The 20,898-nt window shown below is 55.0% G+C and overlaps 2 protein-coding genes across 4 annotated transcripts in view; one reads left to right on the top strand and one right to left on the bottom strand.

The window, feature by feature from the left end:
- Window positions 1-1,507: 1,507 nt before the first annotated feature.
- Window positions 1,508-15,234, bottom strand: RGS14 (regulator of G protein signaling 14). 2 transcript variants are annotated; one of them, XR_013998661.1, is made up of 16 exons: window positions 15,020-15,234; window positions 7,821-7,842; window positions 7,455-7,642; window positions 7,023-7,115; window positions 6,796-6,939; window positions 6,277-6,417; window positions 6,050-6,161; window positions 5,605-5,717; window positions 4,946-5,149; window positions 3,470-3,546; window positions 3,115-3,241; window positions 2,813-2,894; window positions 2,658-2,704; window positions 2,465-2,579; window positions 1,860-2,240; window positions 1,510-1,627 (listed from the first exon to the last, which is right to left on the bottom strand). XR_013998661.1 is itself a non-coding variant. In XM_081135015.1 (15 exons), the coding sequence occupies exons 1-15, from the start codon at window positions 15,062-15,064 to the stop codon at window positions 2,050-2,052; spliced, it is 1,701 nt and encodes a 566-aa protein (XP_080991141.1). In that variant the 5' UTR covers window positions 15,065-15,231; the 3' UTR covers window positions 1,508-2,049. The 2 variants fall into 2 exon arrangements, 1 of the variants encoding a protein (XP_080991141.1); XM_081135015.1 differs by having other exon boundaries at window positions 1,508-2,240; window positions 15,020-15,231.
- Window positions 6,794-20,898, top strand: part of LMAN2 (lectin, mannose binding 2) — a 27,533-nt gene continuing 13,428 nt past the window's right edge. The window contains exons 1-3 of one of the 2 annotated variants that reach the window (XM_081135016.1): window positions 6,794-7,162; window positions 18,717-19,647; window positions 19,810-19,928. In XM_081135016.1, the coding sequence (XP_080991142.1) occupies window positions 19,452-19,647; window positions 19,810-19,928 (315 nt within the window). In that variant the 5' untranslated portion in view covers window positions 6,794-7,162; window positions 18,717-19,451. Of the gene's footprint in view, window positions 7,163-18,697; window positions 19,648-19,809; window positions 19,929-20,898 lie in introns of those variants that run through there. The other variant, XM_081135017.1, reaches the window with a different exon arrangement.

Genomic DNA, 20,898 nt, shown 5'->3' with positions numbered 1-20,898 from the left:
TGAGGTGTTTAAGGCAAGATCTTCAACGAAGCAGGACTTTGTGGTTGCAGACCTTAGAAGCCTCATGCAGAATAAAAAGTATACATATACATGGAATCTAAAGAACTCAATAAACTGATGAACAGAAGAGATTCAGTGACATGGAGGCATGGATCAGACTGACGAATCTCAGAGGGATAGAGGAGGGCAGGTCGGTGGAGGGGAAGAGAGTAACCAAAGAATTTATATGCACATATGCACAACCCAAGGACACGGACAATGGTGGGGAGAGGGACTAGGAAGGGGGATGGGACAGGGTGGAATGGGTCATTGGGGAGAAAAGAGGACATCTGTAATATTTTAAACAAAAATAAACAACAACAACAACAAAAACAAGTATACATGAAAGAATGCATGGGCTCGCCTAAGGAGGAAGTCTAGAAGTGCATGCATGCATGAATTTAGGCGTTTAGATAATTTTATCAGGAATCTCCTTCCATCTCTCAGTCCTGGTCTCCTGTGTTGCCTTCATTCACAGGCAGGTTCTCTCTCTGCAGGTCCTTTCTGCAAATCCCCAGGAGATGATAGAAAATGACTAGGATTCGTATTCTGATTGGGTGAGAGAATCATCCCTGAACTAAACTGATTGGTCAGGCCTGAGTCATGAGCTCATGCCAACAGCTAGGGGTCAACACAGCCAAACAACATGGACTGAGGGGGCAAAGTGCTGAAGCCCCCTAAACAGGAAGGGTTGGTTTTGACTTCTGGAGAAAGGCACAGTGGCCAGTAATGCACACCCCTCCCCATCTCTTGCAGTTACATGATGGGGGGTGTGGTGGTGCTGGAGCTACTGGTGGAGGTGACAGCAGGTGCAAAGAGCTGGAGAGGTGATGAGAGTTCAACCTGTTGAGGTGGTCAGGAGGGCCCCTCACTCCCCAGATATCTTCTTGAGGCTCCTGTGTCCCCTTGCTTCCTGTGTCCCCTAGCTTCCTCTGTCACAGCACCAGGACTGAGTCTGGCTTCTCTGTCTACAAGCCAGGGCCCTCCTGGGAGGTCTTCCCTGCTCCCCTTCTCTGTATGGGGTTTCCCTGGCTGCCTGAGGATAAGGGAAGACCACCCAGCCAAAGCAGGCAAGGGGCAGAACCTGCCCCTGCAACAATTCCTAGTGTCCCCTATAAGGCCTTCAGTGCATCCAAAGAAATCACAGCCATGTCTGCAGGGACACACTCAGTCCCCTAAAGAAGTAGAGAATGACTAGACACTGTACTGAGATCAGAAGCCAAGGAATAGTAGTGTAACAGCTGGCAGAGACACAGCTGCCCAGAGGGGTCTTCCCCTCCCCCTTCCTCCCTCCTGTGTTCTCTCTCTCCTCTCTCTCACCCCCATACTCTGTGCAGTCAGGAAGAGTTCGGATAACAGGAAGTCAGGGGGTACATCCTAAGGTCTCCAAGAGCTTCCAGGCACTGTGACCTTGATGATGGATGCCAGGGGGGGGGGGCAGTGTACACAGTAAACAAGGAACACACCTCAAGACAGAATAATAATAATTATTATAATAACAATATTATACATTTAGGACAAACCCAGCTGCCCCAAGCCAAATGCAAAATCCATATGTCTAGTAGAGTCCAGTGGGTAGAGGGAGGGGCTGCCCACCTGTACCCCTCCCCCAGGCATTACTCATACCAGTTCCCTGAGGAGGGGCCTGCCCTTCCTCTTGATCCCGGATGAAGCTTGGCACAGGGTGGGGAGGCTGGCACTGCCAACACCACCCCTCTGTGGTGGGCATGCCTGCACGGGGTGGGGAAAGGAAGAAGGGGAGCCCCACCTCCCCCCAGTGGCCTGGCTACAAGGAATGGGTGGGCAAGCCTGTGAGGGACCAAGTGGTGGCAGCTGTGGGGTGTGGCTACTCTGAGCCCGTCTCCACCCCCTCCTGGCTCTTCCTTCAGGCCTGCCCATGGCAGGAAGGGGCCAGGGACACTCACAGCACAGACAGGGCATGCAGTGTGGGACCATGGCATGCTTGGCCCGCCAGTTGCCATGCAGCCAGCCTGGAGTGTTGGACAGCTGTCAGAGGGCAGAGTGGTCAGTAGAGTCCTTGGGCTGAGCTGATGATTCAGTCTGTTGTGGGGCTTCCTGGGATTTGGGCCCTTGGGCAGGCAGCTGCAGAAATTCTGGAAGCACCAGGTCCTCTTTGCGCAGAAGGCCCCTTTGGTCATGGGCCCCACTGCTTTGTATCCGGTTTAGCATATCCACCAGGCCTGAGGGTCACCACAGAGTCAGGGGGTCCACTCCCACATGCTATTCCACCATACTGTGACCACAGCACCAACGCCCCCTCCTGCCCCCTATCCCAGCCCTAATGGTCCTCCAACCCCAATGGCCCCCAGCCCTCCTGTTCCAGCTCCAATGACATCTCGCCCCCCAATGCGACTTCAATGGCCCCAACTCCTCTGGTCCCTAGCCCCCACCATCCCCAATGTACCTTCAATGTCACAGGTCTGTCGCTTCTCACAGACACTCCTGGGCGCCTCGGCCAGGGAGTTGAGCGGCAGTGGAGGGGGATGGGTGGCCCTGTCCTGGGTTCCAGGTGGAGCGCACTGTGAGGACGTGGAGTCAGAACCACAACCAGGAGGGAGGTGTGGTGGGCAAAAGAGGGCTGCCCACCTCTTGCTCACCTGGCTGTGGCAGGGAGATGTGTCACCAGTTTCAGAAATCTTCACACCTGCGGCAGAGAGCGCCACCTTTTGTATTTGTCTCACGCCTGGACCCCCTTACACCTGGATCGGAGTTGGCCAGCCCCGGGACCACGCCCGGGGCCAACATCGCCTACCTGGGAGAGTGTCCAAAACCAGTCTCTGGGCCGCCACCGAGCTCACTAGCTTCCCCAGATCCAGCGGCTGCTTCTCCCCTGGCTGAGGGGTCAGGTCAGCAGCCGCAAGACAAGCAGCCGGCTTCCCGCCGCCCCGCCCCGCCCCGCCCCGCCCCGCCCCGCCCCGCCCCGCCCCGCCCCTGCCCCAGCCCCGCCCCGCCCCTGCCCAGCCCCTGCCCAGCCCCGCCCCTGCCCCGCCCCTGCCCCAGCCCCGCCCCAGCCCCGCCCCGCCCCTGCCCCAGCCCCGCGGCCCCGCGGCTCACCCGGCGGAGCTCGACCTGCTGTGGGCTCAGGCGGTGCTTCGTTAGGATGGGCAGCAGCGCCTCCTGCAGCCGCTTGGTGGGTTTGGCCGACACCCGCACCACGCGCTGCAGCGCAGCCAGCTCGAGCCTGCGGGGGAACCTGCGGCTGCGGGAGGGCGGAGAGCGCGCCCCGCCCCGCCTCTCCTCCCAACCCACACCCGCCAGCCCGGGGAGGAGGCGGGGCCTGAACCCCGAGACCCGCCAGCTTGGGGGTGGGGACTTAGTCCAGGGGGAGGGGTTAGCACAAGGGGCGGGACCCGCAGGGAAGAACTGGAGCTTGAGCGCGGCCCCCGACCCCATCCTCGCGGGCACTCACTCGAAGATGATCCTGTTTTCCAGCCTCACTTCCTGGTCCGCCAGCACGGCGCAGTCCTGATCCAAGACCAGGGCTTTCTGCAGACGTCAGGCAGGGTCTGAGTCCCTCCCCCCCACCCCTAGTTATCCCCGCTGTCCGAGGGAACCACCTTTGCTTGTTCAGTGGCTGCTCTAAAGTTTAGAGGGAAGGGCGGATGGGCAGGTGAGCGATACAGATGCGGATGCATTAGAGACCAGGCTGGAGGAGGAGCCTGGCGTCGCCAAGGCCAGGGAGAAGGGTGGCAAGAATGCTGTACAGGCTTCCAAAAGGAGGGGGTTATGGGAAACCGGGGTTGGGGTGGACACAAAATGATAATAGGGTTGCTTGTGTAAGGGGCAGGCTTAGGTCCTGGATCATAGGGTACCTCTTCCTGGGCCAGACAGGATCTGCCTCATGGACGGCTGTCCCGTGTCCCTCAGGCATGTGAAACCCACCCAGACCAGCTGGATGCACTTCCCCCTTCACCACCCACCTTTGGGCAGCCACCCAGGTCTTGTCCCTTTTTGGACATTTGTCCACTTCTCTCCATCCCCACCTATTAAGGACACTTCTTGTCTCTTCACTGCAAAAAGGGCTCTTCCCCCAAGTCCACTGTGAGGACTGGAGGATGTGAAATGTCTGGGACAGTAGGTACATAAACAGCAGCTGTAGTAATTACTGCCCCCAGGGGCTCTGCTACCTGCACCAGCCCAGGGCAAGGAGGCAGCCTCTCCCCCACCATAGGCCTATGCTGTGCTGCAGAGACAGGTGGAGTGTGGGTGGTGAAGTTATATTTAGCAGACATAAAAGTCCATCTAGGCTGTGGAGGCTGATCAGGAGGCTTGAGAGAATGGACAGAGCTCTTCCTACTCCTGCCCTCACACTCCCACACTCTGGGCCCCTGAACATGCCCTGAATTTCTTACCACCTCCAGGCCTTTGCTCCCCCCCACAGCTCCTTCTCATCTTCATCAACTGTTGCCTCTTCCAGGAAGCCTTCCTGGGGCCAACCAGAATTGCCTACCTCACCCCCAGAAACCCTCTGGAGGTTCTACTCCTCCTCCCTGATCACATCCTGTCTGGCTCACCTCCAGCATAGAGGTTAGGCTCAGGTCCCTATGAAAATGTTCCTTTAGGTGCAAACTATCATAGCTTTAAAGAGGAGCCTAGGGGAAAACTCACTTTAAACTAAGCTATCCAATAAAGGGAATCTAAAGGAAGAACGCTGCATCACAGAAAACCTGTCAGGACTTCATTTACGCAGCAGATAAGCCTTAGGCCCTGCGGGGGGAGCGGGGTGGGGGGTGGGGGCTGGAGTTAGGAAGGGGGTGAGGATAGGAGATGGGATTGGAATTAGGGTTGTTCCAGGGGATTAGAAATGGAATTGGGGTTGAGGTCATAGCTGAGCAGACAGGAATGGGGTTGGGATCAGGATCAAAAAGGGAGTTAGAGTTTGCACCTGTTCATTGCCCACCAGGTAGACCTTAATGTCAGGTAGAGAGAGGCCTCGTTTCTCACAGATGCCTGCCAGCATGGCACGAATGGTGAGGCCAGGTCGGGCCAGGGCCAAGGAGGCTGTGCCATCAGGCAGGTACACACAGCAGTACTTCCCTGGCCGGCTTTCACTCTCACCTTCTGAGCTCCCAAGGCTCTTCCGATGGCTCTAATTCAGGGCAGGAGTGGTGGGGAGGTCATGTGTACACATTCAAGGACATGCAGACAGGTACACAGACAGATAAGCTCACTGGGGCACATACGTGCACACATGCACACACACCCAAGAGCACAGCTGTCCCCTTACAGGAACACATGTAATATATGCTCAACTAGGCATATAGGCACCCAGAGGCAGGTCCACCCACTGTCCCCCCACAAACACTGTGTACACCTGGACACTCACACGTGCACAAACATTGGCTGAAGAGGATGTGCACCCATGATATGCATGGGGCCTAATGGGGTGAGGGTAGGTAGAAAGTAAGAAGGTGGAGGGACTGGCTATGGGAAACAAGCAGGAAGATGGAAGTGGGGATGGTGACTGGGAATTATGGTGGCCACACAAAGGAACCTAAGTAGTGGCCCTACCCTGTACTTTGTCTCCCCCAGCAGTGGGCTCACCTCAGATTTGCTGCTGAGGAAGGCAAGGAAGCCGAGGTCCAGACTGGCGGAGGAGTTGAGAGAGCCCTGGGACTCTCGTCGCAAGGCCGAATTTGCAGTCGTGCCAGCCAGTTCTAGGGGAGATGGGAAAATGAGCAGGGCAGCCCCCTCCCCACCTCACCCCTCTGCTGAGGCCTCTCCCCAGGCGGTGGACCCCGTTGGAGCTCTCTTGCATGTGTCTAAGGTGGTTTGGATTCCTGCAAGCATCGCTACTGAGGGCGCTTCCCAGACTTCTGGGGTCTAGCCTGGGAACCAACCCACCAGGGGGAAGTGGTGGCCACAGGGACCTGCATTTATTTCGGTTTTCACAGACGTACAGACTGGGACAAGTAGGAGGAAGGGGGCGTTCTCAAGGCTTGCCTAAACTCCCGCCCCCACTCTTTTCCAAGGCTCCCTCCTGCCTCACCCCTGCGGAAGGACTTGCGGAGCGGACGGCCCCCAGGGCCCTCAGAGGGTGGCAGCTGCCCCAACTCCTCCACACCCACAGGCAGCGACTTCCCGGGCTTCAGTTTCGGCTTCTGTGGGTACAAGGAAGATGCTCGCACCGGGCCGGGCCCTAGCCCGCATGCAAACCCCGGGCAACCCCTCAGATCCGCACCGGGTCCCGGGTCCCCCATAGCTCCTCCTCCGCACCTTCCTGGTGGCGTCGGGGCTGCCGAGAGAGGAGCCAGGTTCCCGTAGGGGGCGCCCCTGGGCCTCCGCCAGGAGGCACTCGCGGTACAGCGGGGACTTCACGAAGCGCGCGTAGCTGTCGAACTTCATCAGGTTGAAGATCTACAGGGCGGGCGCGGCGACGGTGACCCGGGGGAGTCCCAGGCCGGGGCCCCGAGTTGGCCTGGTCCCTAACCAGGGGAGAGCCCCTAGCCCTTCCCACTACCCCCAGGGCCAGACCCTGCCCCTACTCTTCGCCCCACTCACCTCTCAACTAGGCTCCGCCCCTACCTTTGCTAGGTCCCGCCCCGGGCCCCTCCTTCACGGCAGCCTCTGGTACCTACCTCTGAGCAGCGCCCCGCCCCCGCGTTTATTTGTCCCCAAGCCCACAATCAAATTTGCCCCTTCCCCACTCCTCCCCACCCCACTGCTGCTCGGGCTCCGCCCCCGGATCTGGCCCCGCCTCCGCTCCACGTGCTCCCCCAGGCCACGCCCCCGCACCTGAAGCTGCTGTTCCCGGAACATGTCCGGTCGGGGCTCCGCCAGCACCTCCTCACCGAGCCAGGCCTGCCGGTCGATGTTCACCGGGCTCAGCGCCTGGCTGGACAGGAACTCCTGGTAGATGCTGCGGGCCTCCTGAGCTAGCTGGGGCAGGAGAGACCGAGGAAGGTCAGGGCCACCGCCCAGGCCCGGTCCCACCTCTCCGCCTCAGCTCCCCCTTCCCCCACCTGCTGGGTGTCGCTGGCGGGGATCTGTTGGAAGCGCTCGCAGGCCTTCCAGAAAGTCACGTTCTCCGCACTGAATTCCTTCTTCAGGAACTCCTGGGGCGGCACGGAGAAGAAGGCAGTCAAGAGTCACGGAGACCCAGGTAGGGGGTGTGGTCAAGAGACTGGGATAGAGACTCAGGGCTGGGAGGCCCAGCCAGACAGACAGTGCCAGACAAACAAATGGGGCCAGATCCAGAGGCACAGGGAGAAAATGAGAGGCAGAGACAAGGACAGAGAGAAGCAAAGTTCCCAGCTGGGAGAAGAGGAAAGGGTGCCAAAGAAAAGCTGTGGAAAAGGCAGCTGACAGAGGAGTCCCGCTGGCCAGCCTGAAGCTCTTATCCATGCTCCCACCCCCACCTGCCATTCGCCCTCCCTACCCTACCCAGGGCTTACAGTGAAGTAAGCCAGGCCCAGCGGGTCCTGTAACAATCGCTCAAAGGACACGCCCCAGCTGGCCACAGGCTGTTCCTCAGTGGGGAAGGAGCTGCTGGGGCCACTGGGGAGGCTGTGGACGCTGAGAGAACTGCCTCGGCCCTCGCCCTGGTCCTGGGGCTCTGCTGCTGCGGCGGTGCTGCTCAGCTCTGCAGGGGGATAGACAAGTGGAAGTGAGCTTTGCAGCCCTCCCCATCCCTAGGCCCAGCCCCATCTGCAGATACTTTCCTGGAAAAGAGAGCAAGTGGCAGGGGTATCCCCACCCTAATTTCACATACACCCCACCCCACCCCCATCCAGGCTTCCTCCACACGCCCTGTCACTTACCTCCATCTGAGACAGCCAAAACCTACAAGAGAACCGAGGTAGAAAATCAGAGTAGAGCCCAGGATGGGTTCTCAAAGGTCAGTTCTGGGCCCAGCCGCCTCTCCCCGCCCCCCCCCCCCGCCCCCCAAGATTGGAGCTGTGTTTTCCTCTCCCTGGAGGACCATGCTGGGCATTCCCAGCCAGGCCACTGCTTGTTCAAGGTTTTGCTTAGGTTGTCCTAGGCTCCCCTTCCATCATGTCCCAACCCCTGTGTACTGGAACTTCTGCCTGGTATCTTCCAGTCACCCCTGGCTCCCTCCTCCAGCACCTACTGGGTAAGCCCAGATATATAGCATGGTGGGTAGGAGCACAGACTTTGAATCCTGTCTCTGCCACTTACTAGCTGTATGACTCTGGACAAGTTGTTTGTCTCCATCTTTTAATAGGGAATGATGATAATAGTAACTTACTTTCTGGGGCTGTTGTGAGGACCAAGTCAGTTTAAAGTATTTGCAGTATCTGGAACAGTGGCCAGCATGTGGTAAGCACTATATCAATGTTTGCTGTTGTCTTTGAGGAAAGAGGGGTGCCTCTGTAGCTGATGATCTCCTTATAGCAACTGTTTCCTTTTGGGACCCAGGGTCTCTCTTGGGTCCCACCCCCTTGGGCAGGGCACAGGATGCTATTTTATAGTACAGAATAGTGGTTCGCCAACTTCAGTGTGCATTAGAAAAACTGAGAGGGGCCCACCTCTAGTAATTCAGGTTCAGTAGGCCCAGGATGGGGCCTGAGACTGTTGCTAACAAGCTCCTGGGTGATGCTGACACTGCTGGTCCATGGGCCACACTGTGAGCGATATTGCTTTCGAGGCTGTTTCCATTCTCCCTCCCCTCCACACACAGCTCTGACCTCTCTGGGAATCCCAACTATTAATGAAACAGAAAAGCCCTCCTTTCAAAATGACTCTTGCTTGGTCTTCCTACCTTCCTAGCAGCTCCTCCAGCATCCTTGTCATCTCCTACCCACGCAAAGTGTCCTCTCCCTCTCCCTGAATCTGTCCTGGGCCCTTTCTCCCACTCACATCTCCCCAGCTCCAAACACATAGCCAGCTTCCTGCTAACATCTCCACCCAAATGTCCCACACGCCCTTCAAATTCATCCAGTCCCCAATGGAAGCCACCTCTGCCACCACCACAGCGGGGCACCCAACCAGCTTCCCTGTATCCTGTCTTTCTTCTCATCACCTGAGCTCCCAACACCAGGGCTTGAGTCATCCCCAATTCCTCCCTCCCTCTCACCTCCTACATTTTCACTAGGCCCTGAAATGGGGACTTCCACCACCTGTCCCTTCTTTCCATCCCCACTGGAAACAGGTCTGCAAGCACCCTCCCCCCAGGAAGCCTCTCCTGCCCTCCTGGCAGCAGCCTCCCTCTCTGCTCCCCACTTGCAGCTGGGGCACTCAAGTCACATACAGGTGGGCTGGAGCTGGCCTGCAGATATATAGGATATTACTAACATCTTGGCCCTGAGAATGTTGTGTGTTTTTTTCTTTTTAAGTTTAAAGAGGTTTCCCATATTTAAAAATCAGTTTTACAGAAAACCCCAGCTTTCTGTCTCCCCTTTAAGACTGTAATGCCCCAGCTATCCTGAGCTTCTTGCAGCATGGCAACCTTGGCCGGCACTGAGCAGCAACCAGTGTCTAGAAGGGGCTCAGGCGCTCCTCAGAGGTCCCTGGGTCCAGTTTGATGCATTTGTGTTACTTATGGAAGCAGGTGCTGCCCCAGACTGTGTGAGATTAAATCTGTGCTGTGTGACCTTGGACAGGGTACTTCACCTCTCTGTGCCTCAGTTTCTTCCTCTATACAAATGAAGCAAATAATGGTCCTGACTTCAAAGGGTTGCTGTGGTTAAATAAATTAAATATATATAAAGAACTCAGGACACTACCTGGCATGTGCATATATTCAACAATATTATCATTGTGGTTGTATTAGTATTGGTGTCTGAACCTGCTCCCACTTTTGAGTTTGTGAGCCCTGCCATAGAGGAGAGAGAGCACAGGTATCAGGGTCTGTCAGACCAGGATTCAAATCCCAGCCCTGCCCTTTTCTAGTTTCAAACCGTGTTTTTTTTTTCCCTGAGTCTCCTTTCCCACCTGGAGCACAGGGATAAGACGTTGCCGAGGAAGAAGGAAAGTTTTCGCAGGGCATGGCTGGGCCTGGAATCGCTTCCCAGAGCATCCCACCCCAGCCCTCCCAGCCCTCACCCTCCTGCCTTTGCTCTCCCCCAGTTGCAGGAGAAAGTCCCAACTGCTGGGATGTGTGGGATGACAAGTCCCTTCCAGTCTGCTTTTTCCCTTCCTGGCACCTGCCTGCCCAGACTGCTCTGCAGCTGTTCCCAACCTCATTGCCACTGTCAGAGCCTTCCCTCCAGGTCTCTGGGAACCATCCTGACTCCCTTCCCCCCTCCCCGCTCCCTCTCCCTCCCCCTCTGAGGGTGCCAGTTAGTCCTGCCTCCTCCTGTACCCACCAGCCTCCCTCTGGCCTGCCTCCACCCTGGGCAGAGTCCCCATGACTGCTGGGGCAGGCCAGGACCCCAAAGAGGGCAAAGGTTCCCACACTGGAGGCAGCCCTCACTCCTATTTTGTTTTATTCTTCGCATCAGGTCGGATTGACTTTCTGTGTCTTTAGGTGGGGCCAGCTCCCAGATCCTCCCCAGACCCCACTCCCTGCCCTGGGAGGCCGAGCCAGTGCTGGGTTATAGTTGAAGCTCTGCCTGGCTCTAACTAACAAACCCTTCAGCCTCCCTCTTTCCCTCCTCCTCACCTCCACCCTACACTTTATCAAACTTTTCTGTTTTCCTTTCACCCCTGCATACTCCTGTTTCCTGCCTTGCTATTTCCTCTGCCTGGTATCTGCTCCTGCTCCCCTACCCAACAGCTCTCCAATCTCTGCCCATTGAGATCAGTCTTCCCTAAATACCAGCTGCCCGAATCCCCTGCCCACCAAGCTTCTACCCACCCATATCTGGGCCTCTCTCCCTTGTCAGTCTAGTAGTAGCTCCCGGAGGGCAGGCCTGGGTTGCAGGAGGGAACCAACCTGAACTCCATTCCAGGAAGCACCCTCTCCTTGCCCCAGCGCTCCCAAGTAGCCATCAGGGCCTTAAGCAGCCCTTCTCTGCCCTCCTAGATGGCCCCAGGACCCCCACCCCCACCAGGGATGCTCTACCTATGAACACCTCATCTCTGCAGCCTGCAGTTCACCTTCCTGAACCCCTATTGCCCCCATGGTTGTTGATCTGTGTGGTTGAAGTTGAGACAAGATAGGGACCAAGATCCAGATGTGGGAGGGGGCGGAGATGGAGTCCAGTTCCTGTTCCACTATTCTGGGACAAGTAACTTCCCTTCTCTGGGACTCAGTTTCCCCCTGGGTAGCACATCACTGAGCATTCCCAACCTGCTGGGGCTGCTGGGAAGGGCAAACAAGGCCCATATGTGAAAGCAGCAGGCATGTAGTGGTCAGGGGCTCTGCTGACCTCATGCTGACTGCTGGCCTGGCTCCAACCTGCCCACGCTCCCAGGCCTGGGGGCATTGTGCTGAGCAGGGCTTGCCTTGCCCCACCCGGCCTGTGTGAAGAGAAGTGGTGAGTGAATTGGGAGAAAAGGGGAAGAGAGGCTGAGGAAGGGCGTGGTGGCCAGTGGCATCCCAAACCATGGTTAGGCCTCAGTTTGCCACACTTTTTCTTAGGAGCTAGACCCTGGTGGAGCCGCTGTTCTCTGAGAATACTAAGGAGAGGGTGGCCCAGCATTTCCTGAACTCCAGTTGTGTGACAGGCACTCTCTGACAATACATATCCTTGTTCTCACTCCATTCTCACATCCTGATACTGTGCGGCAGCTATTATTACTCCCATCTCACCAGTGAGGAAACCTCGGCCCAAAGATGGCACGTAGCTGCCAAGCAGCCAAGCTGAAACTGGAACCCAAGTGTGCCTAACTCTGAAGCCTGAGGTCTTCCCTCCACTAAGCCACCTCCCAGGGTGGAAAGGAGACATCCCAGGGGAGCTGGGAGGCCCAGGGCCTCAGCCCTTGGGCCACAGGTGGGCAAGGTCATTGGGGGTAAAGGGTCCAGTGGATCCTCATGAACCCTGACCCCGGGAGGGGTCAGACCTCAAAAAGAGCGCCAATTTACTGAGTGTTTTCCATGCTGGGTGCTCTGCACCATCATATCATTTCATTCTAGCTTGGGGAAAGAGAGGCCCAGAAATACCCACAGAGAACCCTAGGAGCCTGGCCCCTTCAGTCTGAGCCAGCCCTGTGGAGCTGACCCCAGACTTGGCTCCTCTGTAAGGCCACCTCTCTCTCAGGGTCTGTCCCTGAGATGGATGGCACAGAGGTACAGTGGGATCTGCCTTGCAGGTCTCCTTGTGGGGTGGGGAAGATTAACCAGGCCTCTCGAGAGTGCCAGAACACAATAACCACCCCTCCTCAGTGTTTCCCACATCTGGGCCTTTCCCCATGCCATGCCCTCCTCCAGCTGGCACATCCTTTTAGGATATCTCCTGTGCCACAGTGCACCAAGTGAAAGAAAAGGTTACTTCTCCTTCCCCAGGCCCCCCTCAAGCTTTCTCTATACCTGACCAGTGGCTCTTATCCAAACACAAATTTTATTCTGGCATTTGTGCCCGTCTTTTGTGTCTTGCTGGGCTGGGAGCTACTTGAGGGCAGGGGACAGGATGATGGGCCCGGGTCTTGAGTGCCTGGGACAGGGCTGGCACAGAGCAGACGCTAAGGAGGGGTTGTTGAATGAATGAGTGAACAAGTAGCAGTTGGAGCTATGTGAAGCCATCCCTGGGAGGAGGGCTGGGAGTCATCTCTAAGTGACAGATTTCATTGCAACTGCATGACATGCTGAGTGGTAGAAAGACAAGGCTGACAAATAAAATTGCCTCTGCAGGGAATAACGGCGGGTGGGGTGGCAGCTGGAGGAGGTGGGGGAGGGCAGAGCCAGGCAGTTTGGGGAGGTGGAGGAGCTCTGGCATTGAGTCAGACTAGCCGGGTTCAAATGCAGGCCCCTCTATTCACTTGCAGCCCTCAGCAAGTTATTTATTCCTCTGAGCCTCTATCGCAGGGGTGGGGAATCTTTTTTCTGCCAAGAGCCCTTTGGATATTTATAACATCATTTGCGGGCCATAAAAAATAATCAACTTAAAAATTAGCTATGGCCCAGCCGGGCCTGGCTCAGCGGTTGAGCATCGACCTAGGATCTTGGAGATCGGGGTTTGATTCCCGGTCAGGGCCCGGTTGCGGGCTGCAGCCCATCCGTGACTCTCTCATCATCATTGATGTTTCTATCTTTCTCTCCCTCTCCCTTCCTCTCTCTGAAATCAATAAAGATATATTAAAAAGAAAATTAGTTATGAAAAAAGCTAGGTTTATTGAATTTCGAGTCCCGCTTGCAGTTGCCTTGGCAGGTCCAGACCAAATGATTCCCCACCCCTGCTCTGCCGGGAGGTAATTCATGGAAGGAGCCAGACACCTAGCTCACAGGTGCCTCCCTATGTTCATCCCTGCTGCAGAAGCCAATGCCTGTCTGTCTCTCCCCGCTTTAGCCGAGCATGGCCTCAGAAAGCTCTCAATGACCAGCAGGTGGCCGGCCTCGGGATTCCCAGAGGTAGCACAGAACATTCAGAACAGGCCCAGGAAGGGCAAAGATAAAGCTGTGTGTGCAGGTTGCTGAGAGGAAAGCCCATGGGCTTGCCGAGACCAGGGGCATAGCTTCAGTGCCCTTCATGATCTCAGTGACTTTGGGCAGAGCAGAGTTGTCTCTGGGCCCCTCAGCTGCCATCTGGGGTGGGCATGGTAGTGGACATGATCCCCCTTGGCCTGGACACCCAAGTGTCATGCCTCTGGGGTAGGAGTTTGAGGCCCATGGGTTCCTGAACTTTCAGTTAGGTTGATGGTAGAAACAGTGAGGTGGGTGACTGGGCTAACTTGGAAGGGTCTGCCTCTCTCCCACCCAGCTATCCTGAAGCTGGGCAATAAAAAGATGCTGGAAGGAGGAGAGGTGGAAACAGATCTTGAGAATTAGGAGGCAGGAGTGGGGCTGGGGGTGGCTCAGTTTCTTGGTGAGTCAGGGGATCCTTGAAGAGGGGGTGATAATGAAGCTAGGGATTGGGCTGACATCATGGAGCCCTCATAATGGGTCAGGGGCCTCATATTCATCATTCCACTTAATCATCTCAACAAGCCCTCTCCTCGTTTTACAGATGAAGAAACTGAGGGTCAGAGAGGAACCCCTAGTAAGGGAGAAGAGAGCTGAGACTGGAACCCAGGTCTCCCTAGACCCGTTGGCTTTACTCCACAATACCAGACTGGGGCATGATGGGAACTAGGACACAGTCTGGCCTTTCTGGAGTTGTTAGGAGGGACTAGGGACCTACCAAGTGGGCTGGTATTCTAGGGAGAGAAGGGAGGCCCAGCACAGCCTGCCCCATCTGTTGCATGAATAAAGAAGCTGGCCCTTCCAAGGGCAGCTCTGACCCAGAGGACAAGCAGCCAGGGAGAGGGTTTAGGGGGTGGGGCATCAGTAGCAACCAGGGACATCCTAGAGTCCAGCTACCCTTACCCTTCCTGGTAACCCAGAATAGAACACACAAGCTGCACCAACCTGGCCTAACCCTGCTGACCCATCCCGGGCTGCCCAAGGACTGCCAATTCCAGCAGGAAGCCTCTGGAGCAGCTGCAGGGCAGTGACCCAGTGAGGGCTGCCCCTTACTTGACTTTGGGCATCAGAACTTGGGGTGAGTAGGGGAGGGCTGAGGCTAAATGTGTGGGGGCTTGGGCTACCATGGGGGTATGCAAGGGGCAAGGGGCATGCCAGATATCCCTGCTACCCTAGGATGCAGGCAGCCCAGATGGTGCCGAAGTAGCAGGGGAGGGAGCAGTGAGGACTGGACCAGAAACCTGTGCCCACTGTGCTCTGGTCTGATCCCCAGGGTCACCCCAGGTCCCTAGCAGGCCAATCTGGAAGGTCCCAGGGTGAGGGCACCAGGTCCCACTGCCTGCTGTCTGTACCCAACTTCTTCCGCCCAGGAGCAGCCTGCAGGCTCTTCTAGCCCAGCCCAGCCCAGCCCAGCCCAGCTCTGCCTGGTGTGCTCCTGAGCTCCACCCTGGGTGTGCCCACCCCTCCCTATGGGCCTGGCCTGGAGCCTACACTCACCATGCGCCCGTTGGGGACGCCCAGGTGCTTGGGCTTCCCTGGCATGCCTCCGCTGTTCACCGGTCCCGGCCCCGGGGGATGCCCACCATGGGGACTGTGGGCAGTGCCGCAGGCCAGAGCTTGCAGGGAGGCAGGCAGGCAGCGGAGAGAGCCCAGCTCCACTCCTGTGGGCCCTCACATCCTGAAACACCAGCTCACTACCTCTTTTCTCTGCCACAGGAAGTGTCTCTATAGAAACGGAACCACAGAAAAAAGCAAGGTCTAAGAAAGCGAACGCCTCTTCCTACACACACACACACACACACACATTCACACACACACACACACACACACACACACGCCACCAACACAACCTTGCAGCGCCCCACACAGGCACCAGCACACAATAGAGGCCTGTGTGTGCCCAGAGAAGAGCTCAGCCTGGTCTGGTCTGGCCCTGCCCAGGGAGCTCCAAGGTCATGTCTAGGCACACAGAAGTGCACGTTCACACACCTAGGCAACTTTGGACACCCTGGCAGGGGCTTATGTGGACATGTGCACTGAGTATCCACATGTGGACTTTACTCAGCACACACCTATCTCACACCTGCTATGTGTTGGGCAGGTGCACACAAAGCACACCTCCTCCAGGCAGTTGTGCCCATGGAGTTACTACCTCTATTCCCAGACACTTCTCAGGCATGTGCCCAGGTGTGCAGACAGATGGACACCTTACATGCATGGCCATGCACATACCATTCAGGTGTGCATGTCATAAACTCACAGGCTCTCCCTCATAAGGACGACCTGATGTTCAGTTATATGGATGCGCAGTCCTGTGGATGGGTACATGTGACAGGAACACCTGCACACAGGCACATGTGTATGCCCACACTCGCCCATCTGGGCAGGGGCATGGATCAGGTGCATCTGTGCCCAAAGATACATGTGCATTCACACTCCCCTCACTTACATACAAATCCCACCTTGGTATAGCCCTGTCAACTGAAGAGTGCCACTCTACCCTCTCAGCCTGGCCCAGTTCCAGATGAACTTGGACCCTTTAGCCAGAGTCCTCAGTTTGCCTCTTTCTTAAACATGCACGTACTCACTACTTTAAGTATGGACTTAGAGCCCTTAAGTCACCCATCACTCCAGTTTGGGCCCCTTTCCACAGGGAAAGGTGACACTCCCTTTTCCATATTCTACCCTCAACACCCTGCCCCTTTTAGGGCTGCTACCTGAAACCTTCGGTGGCAGAAACTAAGTGATTCTTCACCACAAATTCATGTTCTTTTCTTCCTGGGCACATGGCTAATCTTTAATTTCCCAGGCTCCCTTGCAATCAGGTGTGGCCATGTGACTATCTCCCACCAATTGAATATGAGTGGAATGATGTGTGCTGTTTCTGGACCAAGGTTTTGAAGTAGTATGTCTCTCCACATTCTCTTTTCCCTTTAGCTGGCTGGGTGCAGATGATGAGGCTCTAGGGGATTGTGGAGCCATGAGAAGGAAGCCTGGGTCTCTGCATTAGTGCTCAAAGACAAGCCACTCATCAACTAGAAACAGCAGCCTTGGACTATTACATATGAGTGAGAAATAAACTTCAAGCCATTACACACATTAGGGTCTATTTGTTTCAGCAGCTAGCATTAACCTAGTTAAATCACCTCTTCATCCAGCCCTTACTCACCTCCTTTCCGACACCTTGCTCCAGGCCACCAAGACAGAGGGATTCACTCAGACTTGGTGTATGTATGGGGGGTTGTTTTTGGCCCTGGAACATTGCTCATGGTGGTTTTAATAAGGTGCATGACAGTGTGAATGTACCTGCGAGGGGGGTGTAGAGTGTGTGATGTAAGTGGAGACTGCCTGCCTGTCTGCTGTGCCATGGATCTGGGCCTGGGCTTCAAGAGGGGCTTTTACAATTTACAGGGTTTTCTCCCAACCTGATCTCATTTGATCCTCACAACCTCTTTGTGAGTGGTTCTCATTCTTCCCATTTTACAGATCAGGGAACTGAGACTCAGAGAGATGCAAGTTGCCCAAGGGTGCACATCAAGTTAGAGATCTGCTAAGCTGTGAATATGTGTGCTTGGGGTCCCAGGAGTTGGGCCTGGGCCATCATCAGCCCAAATGCCAACTGTTCATCTTCCTCCCCACAAAAGCCCAATCATAGGCTCTGCCTGTGACCCCTTCCTGAGGTCTTCCTCTCCTGCTACTGAAAGGTACCTCTCCCTACCTCTTCACCATGGATGCCAGTTGTAGCTCTGAGCACACCTTTATCCCAGAGACCCAGGCAACCCTGGGACTTCCCATCTCTTAGCCCTTATCTACCTTTCTCCACTCCATGGGTGTGGTGGGACACCTCCACTCCGCAGCATAGTGTTCTCAACTTCTCTCTCCCTGGCGCTCTAAAGGGGATCAGTTACTCATGTCCAGTTTTCTGTGGGAATTCTGATCCCTTTCCCTGTGGAGACCTCCCTAGTTCAGGCCTTGACCTCTCGCACCTGGCTCTAATGACCTCCTGTTTGATCTTCCTACCTGTTACCTGGCTCACTTCTTTTCCTCACCATAGCAAGAGAAATCCACACTGGCCACTACCATACTTAAAACCATCCCACTGCCTTCTGGAAAAAGTTCATGTTCCTTAGCTGGGAGTTAAAGGCCCTTTGAGTTCTGACCTCAGTCAAACTCTTGCCCACCACTCTTCAGCTGTTCCAAACTGCTTGCACTCCTTATACTTTCAGGCATCTCTCCCTGACTTTACATTTCCTGTTCCCTCTGCTGAAGATGCATTTCCCTTCTGGTAAACTACTTATTCTTCATGATCACCTCCTATATGCCAAGTACTGTTCTAGATGCTGGGGATTCAGCAGTGACCGTAGCTGACAAAAAATCCCTGCCCTCATGGAGGTCTAGTGGAATGCACATGTCCTTGTTTGTATGGATATAAATAAATCTCTGGAAGGGTATGCCCCTTGGGAGAGGAGTGGCAGAGGACCCTTGTTGTACACGTCTGTTTATATATATATATATATATAAAACTTTTTTTAAAATATATCTTTATTGATTTCAGAGAGAGAGGAAAGGAGAGGGAGAGAGAGATAGAAACATCAGTGATGAGAGAGTCACTGATCGAGCCCGCAACCCGGGCATGTGCCCCGACCAGGAATCGAACCCCAATAGCTCGACGCTCAACCACTGAGCCACGCCTGGCCGGGCTATATATGAAACTTTAATAATAAAAATCTCATTAAAAATACATACCCAGAAAAGATGTCTCATCACTTAATCCTGAACAAGTTCATTCATTCAAAAGGGAAGCTTCTTAAAATGAAATAAAGGAGCAACCAACCAAGGTCCCACATTGTAATCTATAACAGGGGTCATTAATTCAAATGTCTAGAGGGACCACACAGGTGGGGTAAATTAGTGGCCAGGGTGTAGACATGCTTAGAAGTGGAAAGCATTTGCAGGGGGGTAGTCCATGGGCTTAGCTTGGTTGGATTTCCCAATTTTTCCCGAGAAACCGGAAATTTGGATTTCTAATGTGAATTTAAGACTCCTGATTTAAATACATCGTAGTTAAATCATTTATTGGACTAACATTAGCAGGTTAAAACAAAGAGTTCTATTTGGCTGAGGGCCACCAGTTTTTGACCTTTGGTCCACTGCCAGTTTTCCTGCACCTTTCACGGACACTTCTCTGCACTAGGAAGGCACCACGACCGACCGTTTGGATCTGGATGTGTCCCATCCATCACTGGGGTCCCGGGCAGGGTCCATGTCTGCCGTCCCGCTTAAAGCCGACAGGGCCGAGGAGCTGGGCGTAGTGGATGCCTTCAAATCACTGGGAATTCTAAGTCTCCAAAGGCGTGAAGCTGGAGCAGGTGAAGCCAGGGCCAGCTAAGGCTCACCGGAGGTCACCCAGGGAGTCCCTGGCGGCACAGGAGTTGGAGTTTAGGCCTCCGTCTTCAAATTAGAGATCCTTTACCCTCGGAATGGGAAAGATTACTCCAGGGAAGCAATCAGTGGCCAGAGGCCGAGGGCGTTGTAGTCTTCGTTTGTCCAGCTCGCGCGGGGGGCCAACCAAAACTACAAGTTCCAGCATGCCGTGCTTCGCGGACGACCCTCGTTCTGCCCCGACTCAAACCATTCCTCTGCTCCCTATTTGCTCACAATCCTAACGTGCTGTTCCATGATTGGTTGTGACTCGTAAGAACTCGCTGCTGAGGCTGGGCGACAGGTGCGTTTGAGCGGCCAAGGATATGGAACTCCACTCGATCAGGATGGAGGCTGCTCAGCAAATAAAGCCGCTGCCCCTTTGGCTGAGAGGCTTTGCTTTTAACTCCTGGTGACACTAAGTTGAAAGGTTTCCGGCAGGAAGCCATTAGATGAGACACCCGGAAGGCGGAAGTCCTCGAACGGAAGTGGCGGCGAGAAACGGAGAATGGCGGCGGAAGGTTGGATTTGGCGCTGGGGCTGGGGCCGGCGATGCCCGGGGAGGCCTGGGCTTCCCGGCCCCGGCCCTGGCCCCACGACACCTTTATTTCTTCTTCTGCTGCTGGGGCCGGTGGCTGCGGATATAACTGACGGCAACAGCGAACACCTCAAACGGGAGCATTCGCTTATCAAACCCTACCAAGGTGAGGCCTGGGGCGGGAAATGAGTGCAGGGTGAGGGCCAGGCTGCACAAGGTTGGGAAATGGGGTGCCCTTTCTCCCGAGCAGGGCAGTTCTGTGGATTTCCTGCCTCTGTCCTGGCATGGCCTTTTACGCACCTGTCTGTGCCCGTCACTCTACCCACAGGTGTCGGTTCCAGCTCCATGCCCCTCTGGGACTTCCAAGGCAGCACTATACTCACGAGCCAGTACGTGCGTCTGACCCCTGATGAGCGCAGCAAGGAGGGCTCTATCTGGAACCACCAGGTGAGTGGTTCCCTAGAGACCAGGCATACCCTTAAGTAAGCCACTACTCCCAGCCTCCGCTGCAGCTCGGACGTCAGTTTGGTTTGAAGGCTTGCCCGCCCCTTCCTCACCTTGGTCACACCCACCAGTAATAACAGGTAATGGCTGTTGAAGTTGCTGTGTTGTCAGGAGCTGTGCTTGGCACTTTACACCCTTCTCACTTAATTCCTTCAAAACCCATGTGAAATAAGTGATGTTATTTCCATTTTACTGACGAAGAAGCTAAGACTCAATTAAGTTGGAGCTGTCAGGCTGTCTGGATTGAACCCTCTCAAATAGTGGGATAAATAGAAGGAATGGGATCTTTATTGGGTATTTTGCCGTGTGTTGTGCACTGATTTTAACATGCCTTATTGCATTTAATTCTCAAACAGGCTGCTTGAAATAGGTGGGCTATTGCGACTTTATGCAGAGCTAACACAGACAGTGAATAATTCAGCATAAACAGAGTTTAAGCTCTGATCTATCTGATCTCCAAGCTCAGCAATTCATTCACTACACTTGATTCCCTCCCTCCCCCTCGACCGTGAAGGAACCCCTTAGAAATACTTGCAGACTCAGTCCCTTTCCCCAGTGCTTGATTGAGGGTCTTGCCATTAGTGGTATGGAAGAGCAGTTTTATTTTCTGTGACTTTTGCTCCAGAGGTCAGGGAGCCTCAGATATCACTGGAATGTCATACATGAGCAGTGGCCAAGATCAGTTGCTATAAAGACTCCACACTGAGGAAATCTCGGTCAGGAAAGGGGTATAAGCTGAGTAATTTGGGGCTGGGTCACAGCCTGGGGCAGAACCTGCTCCTGCCTCAGCCTGTCTGACCCCAACCTTTCCTATGCCTCAGGTGTTGGTCATTGTCCTAGTTTTCTCCATCACCCTCCTCTTTGGTCCATTCTGGTTGACATCCCCATTTAGTTCTGGGAGCCCATACTGTCT

This window comes from Miniopterus schreibersii, assembly GCF_964146895.1.
Source record: "Miniopterus schreibersii genome assembly, chromosome: 4".
In the NCBI taxonomy this organism is placed as follows: domain Eukaryota; kingdom Metazoa; phylum Chordata; class Mammalia; order Chiroptera; family Miniopteridae; genus Miniopterus; species Miniopterus schreibersii.
This window is presented reverse-complemented; position numbering and strand designations above follow the sequence as displayed.